Source organism: Miscanthus floridulus, chromosome 15, assembly GCF_019320115.1.
Source record: "Miscanthus floridulus cultivar M001 chromosome 15, ASM1932011v1, whole genome shotgun sequence".
Taxonomy (NCBI): Eukaryota; Viridiplantae; Streptophyta; class Magnoliopsida; order Poales; family Poaceae; genus Miscanthus; species Miscanthus floridulus.
In genome coordinates this window covers 75937122-75943771 of record NC_089594.1, presented here as the reverse complement: position 1 = coordinate 75943771, position 6650 = coordinate 75937122, and the positions used below count along the sequence as shown (strand labels likewise).

Sequence of the window (6650 nt, the reverse complement as noted above, 5' to 3'; positions counted from 1 at the left end):
ACAGAGTGTTATTTGGCGTTTCACCTAATACATTATTTCTCCAAAACCTTTCTACTACATATTTATTTTTTCTATATACTATACACTACACAAATAAATGTCGTAAAACCTACTACGATCATCATATCATATCTTCAATCTTTTATGGATTCGGCAAACCATGGGCGCGCAAAAAATATATAATATCTCTAATAAAGAGGAGAAAAATGATCTGCTACCGCTCATAATAAGAACAAATTAGAAGGAAACAAAAGTTTATCTTTGTAAGGCCGTTACAGTAAAGAGAATCCCGACAAATGTGTACCAAAAACTCTTACGGAAGCTGGCGCAAGGCGTCATTAGGCATTTCACCTAATACATTATTATTGCCCTAGTATTTTTCTACTACTTATTAATCATTTTTTCTGTCATTTGCTATACACAAGATGAATAAATGCCGCAACACCCATTGTAGTTGGTGACATAACTTCAATCTTTATAGGTTCTATGGAAACCACGAGCACAAAAAAACATAAAAAAAATAAAAAGAGTATCTCTAATGAAAAGGAAAAATGATCTGCAGACACCAACTAAAACAAACTACAGCAAAAACAAAACAAAAGTTCATGCCCGACAGGAATGTAGGTCTAAGAACACACCAGCACATAATTCCAAACACGTTTGGTTTTATTCGTCACACAAAAAGCAGTCGCAAAAAGGTAAACAAAGAAAAAAAAAAGAATGGCGAAATAAATAAAACCACCTCTGCACCTTCATTGCCTTTCGTCCCTCGATAAGCACGTAAATCAATTTGATTTTTGTTTTCCGTCGTCCTCCTCTGCTTCAAGTCCCTTCTGGCCTTCTTCTCCACCTCCGCCTCGGCGTCGTCGTGCCCTTCGATCTCTCCTCCCATTTCCACGCGGAGGGGAGGCGTCGGCGCAATACAAGGCGGCGCCTTTGCTTCGCCCCTCCCCGTCCCCGGCATGCGGAGCTAGCCTCGCGGCTGGGCCCCACGCCATGCAGACCACCGGGCCCGCATCGCCGGATAAGCCGCCGGCTGTTGAGCTGGAGGCCAAGGTCAAGGTGGAGGAGGGGGCGCAGGAGAAGGAGGAGGACGAGGCGGCGGCGAAGGTGGGCGGCGAGGATGAGGAGGAGGAGGAGGGGGAGGGGGAGCAGGAGGGCAGGGGAGGCAAGCGGCAGCGGCGCGGGCGAGGCGGTGCGGCGGGGGACAGCGCCGTGGCCATGGTGAAGCGGGACCTGCTCGTGCGCTGCTTGACGTGCCCGCTCTGCGACCGCCTGCTCCGCAAGGCCACCACCATCTCCGAGTGCCTGCACACATGTGAGTCCATTCCTGCTCTGCCTTGTCTGCTCCGCCGCCCCGCCGATCCCGGCGGGCTCGAACGCTTGCATCTCTACGACGGTTCTGTGCGTTTCTCTGAGCGTTGCCCGCGACGGCGATTGGATTCGACGGGCGTCCGCCTCGGCCTTGGGGCTGCTCCGGATTTCGTCTCCCGCGGGAGTGCGGGGACGTGGGTCGGCGCCGTCGGCCTCGGCCGTTCCCGGTGACCCGGCGACGCTGTACAGCCTTCTCCTCGTCGCCCATGCGCGATTGCGATTCTCGACGTGCGTGCGTGCGTTCCGGGCCGTGCTGTAGTTTCGCCCCTCAAGTCTCTGACTCCACGTAAATCTAGTTCGAGTTGACCATGTTTGGTAGCTTTCCTTGCTTTCTATTCTTGCCTTATCAGGCTGAGCTGCAATTCTGTTTATTGATGAATCGTGATGCAATATTGCATCAATGCTGGGCTTCAGCATGTGCATTTTACGTGGACTTGGATTCCAGTGCTGTTGATTGGCCATCTTTTCCCCCAACCCTTGAAATGCTTTGGCTCCTGTTGACATAATGTTCAGGAGGACGTTATGTAAGCCTCCGGTGCTGTGATTTGAGTTGCTAGTCAGTTTGAGTTCATGGTTAACATTACTCCCCCTCTAGGTGTTCAGTGTGAGTTCAACGAATGTTGGCCTGTAATCAGTGGAGCTGTACACAAAAACTTTTGAGGCCACAATGTGCAATCATAGACTGTAAATAGTTGAAACTACTTGATTACTCTGCATGTGTGAGTGGATTGGTTCAACTGTTCATGCTGTGTGTGCTTTTGAAATAGTAGGATCGATATGAATCTCATGTTATATGGTACATGCTGGTACAAATATCGATCCGTCTTGTTATTTTGCATTGTATCATTTCACATCTCATGATATGGGTATATTTCAGTATGGAACATTCTTAATGTTTTCAATCGGAAAGAACTTCTGTGAAATGAAGCATCGTGTTGTGCCTTATTGAAATTCTTTATATTGTGAAGTTCTCACCTCTATTTTCCTTGTGTCCTTTGTGTTATGCAGTTTGTAGAAAGTGTATTTATAACAAGCTCAATGATGAGGATCTTGACCACTGTCCAGTATGTAACATTGATCTGGGCTGCACTCCAGTCGACAAGCTTAGGTATTTTTCTCCTGACCCTTCTCTTTATGCAACTGTAGTGAGCAACTGGAATTTTAGTTCTATGACAAATGTTTTTCTTTGCTAAATATTCTTTTACTTTTCTTACTTCTAAGATAAGATACATGTTTCAGCACTACTTGACTTCACAACGAAGTTTCCTTGATTCCGTGCTGTTAGCATCTATTTCCATTGGATAGCAAGATGGCAGAACAAAAGCTTTGCCACAAAATCATCGTATTTGATAGTTGCTCTAAATTGCAGATAGTAACGAACAAAATTAGATAACGGAGCTACAACTCTACAGTTTGAAGTAATTTAGAATTTAGAGTGATCTTTTGGAAATGTTGCACTCCAGAGAATAGTATATATTCTCTGCTATCGAGCATACTAGCTTATCTCAAGTATAAGATATTCCTGTAGCTTGCTTTCTTGAATCCTCTGCGGTTCATGCCAAAGAAATGCATAGTGGTACGAAATGTTCCACTTACCATGAAGCTCTCAAATAAGAATTCCTGTGAATCTCCTGCCAGAAACACATTCTGTGATTGACAGCTGGTGTTCATTCTTATCTATTGTCATTTTGAGCTTTGCTAACACCAAAGCATAGCTATCATTACACCGCTGTGTTTTCTGGGCGTCTTCACATCCATTTGTTCTTAACAAAGTGTAGGTTTCTATTTATGAGACTTCACTGTGTGTTATTAGGTCAAAGGAATGCTTGTCTTCTGAAACCCAGTTGAATGTTTCTATTGGCTATTTGATCAAGATAGTTTCCCTTTCTTCATCATGCTACTCTTCTGATTTAGGGAAGAATTTCAGTGGATGCAGTTTTACCTGTTAGCTTCTATCTTTTGCCCTCTTATTCTAACTTTTTGATGTATTGATTTCAGAGCTGATCACAATATACAAGATGTGAGGTCAAAAGTTTTTCCATTCAAAAGGAAGAAGGTTAACGCTGAAGAAGCCGAATCTCCCATTACGCTACCTGTTAAAGTTAAAGAGAGGTCTATCTCATCATTGGTGGTCAATACACCTAGGGTAGCCCTAGCAGCTTCGACAAGGAGGCGAACAAGAGCGGTTACCAGGAAGGCTGCCGCATTACGTGGCCTTGGTCCTATCATTGTGGATCCTTTAAAAAAGGATAATGATAACTCGAATAAGCAAACTGATAATTCAAGCTTGCTAGATAGCTTGAGCAAAATACCTCAAACAAGAAGACAGGTAATCAAACACTCGAGCATTCTAATTATATCATACCTGTTATGTATCTTTGGAGTATGCATGAATGTGTATCAGAATGGAACAATGGAAGAATGACGAATTTGACGCTAACATTTGCAGTTATTGTCGAATGGGGACACATCAAGTCATCCCTCTGTTAAAGATAAAGCAGGTGATAATAAGGACTTGGATAAGTCTGAGCTCTGGAAACCTTTGAATTGTCTTGTAGAGGCTGCAGGCAAAACAAAGACTCCGACAAGTGCACAAAGTCCAGCTTTGAAGGGAAATAAGCCCAGAGAATCTCCCAGTAGCGAACATTCTAGCAGAACAGAGGCTAGGGAGCCTCTTCAGAAGTCCAAAGCTGAAGATGACAAAAGCGACGATCCTGAGCCAATAGTGCTGCTTAGAAAGAGAGGGCGGCCTGCCCGGAAGAGGAAAGGCCCCCTACCTGAAACAAATGCAGCTTCCACTGCTACAGCTATCCAGGCCAGGAAGGCATTGAGCCCAATATGGTTTTCATTGATTGCCTCGTTTGACCAGTAAGTCGTATCATAGTATCAGCTGTCATACTTTAGTCGAAGCAATATATTAGATGTAATCCATCCCTGATCTTCTGTTACATAATTGTTTCCAGGAAAGGCAACCCTCCTTTGCCTCAGATACCTGCCCACTATTTGAGAATAAAGTGAGCTCATATTACTTTGTTCTGCTACTGATGCACTAGTGGTTCTGATTTTGATATTAATAATTTTGAAACCTGCATCCAGAATTGAAGTTCTTGGCATTGAATCATTATCGTAACTCAAAGTGGCCATAGAACAAGTTATTCTATGGCCAGTTGCAGAACAAACTTCTCTATATATAAATAAAAGAGAAGCATGAAGCAGGGAAAAAGAAACTAGAACTTCTGTAAGAACTTAGAAATGAATACTACTATGTTTTTCATTGGTCATAGCTGATGGTGTCACCCACAAATGCATGTCTCAGCCTAACTTAAATACATAATGCTAGTAACCTCGAAACTGTAACCTGTGTGATGCATAAGACTACATTTTTTTTTATTTTCAATTTAGCTATCAGTTTCATATTTTTTTGGTCCCTGGAATCAAATAGGGCGGTTAGTCTGTTAGTCAGGGGCTTCTTAACTGCTCTCACTCCACAATGCATTATATGCAAGCACATTAGTTAGCTCAGCTGAGCACGTGTGATCCTCAGTAATAATCTAGAAACATATCATAATTTGATTGTGACCACAATGTCGCTAGCTATTTGTTTTATTTAACTAAAGAATCTTTAAGTTATGTCAAATGTGGCTAATACATTGCCAAGTGACAGGGATGGGAGCTTACCCGCATCATCCATCCAAAGGTACATTATGCAGAAGCTCAGCCTTCTAAGCGAATCTGAGGTAAGATTCCTACCATTCTATGTTTTGTAGTGACTATTTTATTCTGTGCTTATTTTTCTTAACGCGGTCCTGAATTATCTAAGCAGTCCATAGAGTTTGTAGCTAAAGATGCTTCTTAGATAATTGTTAGCACCGGTACATGTTGGCATGTTCCAGAATTGATTACATCTCATCTTAGAAATAGAGGTGAAATTACACGTCTGATCTTAGCGTTTCTTATCACCTTGTATGGGAGCAATGCCATGGCACTGGCAGAGATAGTCCGACTGTTCTCTCCGTTGCAGTTAGGATGTGCATTTCTTGCGCAGAAAGTCCTATGTCCCCACTGTTTTAGGCACCTTTCAGTTTTAATATTTCTTTTAGCGTTACAATTTGTCTGAACAGTTCTGTTTATACAGGTTGAAATAAGGTGCTGTGGGCAGACAGTGAACCTCGGGCAACCTGTGCGCAACTTGGTGGAGCGGTGGCTAAGGGTTGGCCCGGCACGCCCACTGCACACGGTGATAGGCTCCTCTGGGGGAGATTATGTGATGGTGATAAGCTATGGGCGGCCAAAGTCTGCGTCTTCTTAAAAACGGACCGTCGTCGACCTGGCTCGCGATCTCGTAGTTAGAACAAAGGTTGCTCCGCCGCCAGGGAAGAGGCCATCATCAGAGTTAAAGGGTTTGAGTGTCATATATACTCAACAGCGTAGCTGGCTGCTCTGCCTCAGCAGCTCATCCTCTCACCGATGCTTCTAGATTATGCTCTGTTCTTCAAGAATCTGTTTGTTTGTTCGTTCGTTGTTACCATACATACATATGTGCTGAAAGTTGCTGTAATTTGGGATTTGGTAGGCTGTGAGAATTGACGTTTAGGTTGGATAAACAGTGGCGAGATTGTTAACCTGAACTTAGGTTGGCGATGAGTTTCTACATGGGAGAGTGCTGCTGCTTCAGTTTTTTTCCTTGTTGAAGAAAAAAAAAAAAAACATAATGTAGTTCCTTTATTTGTCCTGAACTAAACTGCCCTAATATCCAGCTGTGACTGGTTTGGATCTTTATATATATATATATACCCTCTACAATTACATTTTCAGTATTGAAGGTTTGCAACCTGATGCTGTATTACACCATCTCCGGCATGACCAAATGGTACTTGTAGCATCTTTGTTCAGTCATGCACATGAAAAGTTTTGTGGGGTTTGCTATTCTCTTTCTGTCAAAAGGTGTACTAGCAGATCTTGAATTCTTGATAAGTGATGACCACATTGCCTTTTCTGACCGTCCGGCCGGCGATGCGCTGCACAGCCTGCAGAATCTGCATGCGCTTCAGTTTCAGCACGAACAAAATGCATGAACGCGGCCAGTGAGCCGGAGGGCGTTTCTGTCCAGGTTTTTTTTTGGTGGCAACCGTTGACTGGGTGAGCAGTTGGGGGATTGTGCTACCTCACCCAACATGCAAAGCGTCCCAGCAAATGAACTGAATTTCGAGTGGCTACGTTCGAAATCTATCCTTTTTTTTTTTTTGCTAAATTCAAACTTAAAGGCGTTTCTAACC

General features: G+C 43.4%; 1 protein-coding gene across 2 annotated transcripts; it reads left to right on the top strand.

Moving 5' to 3' along the window:
* Window positions 1–770: 770 nt before the first annotated feature.
* Window positions 771–6180, top strand: LOC136509155 (E3 ubiquitin protein ligase DRIP2-like). 2 transcript variants are annotated; one of them, XM_066503984.1, is made up of 7 exons: window positions 771–1318; window positions 2383–2482; window positions 3373–3703; window positions 3824–4242; window positions 4338–4388; window positions 5039–5111; window positions 5510–6180. In XM_066503984.1, the coding sequence occupies exons 1-7, from the start codon at window positions 997–999 to the stop codon at window positions 5681–5683; spliced, it is 1470 nt and encodes a 489-aa protein (XP_066360081.1). In that variant the 5' UTR covers window positions 771–996; the 3' UTR covers window positions 5684–6180. The 2 variants fall into 2 exon arrangements, with proteins under 2 accessions (XP_066360081.1, XP_066360080.1); XM_066503983.1 differs by having other exon boundaries at window positions 5033–5111.
* Window positions 6181–6650: the final 470 nt, after the last annotated feature.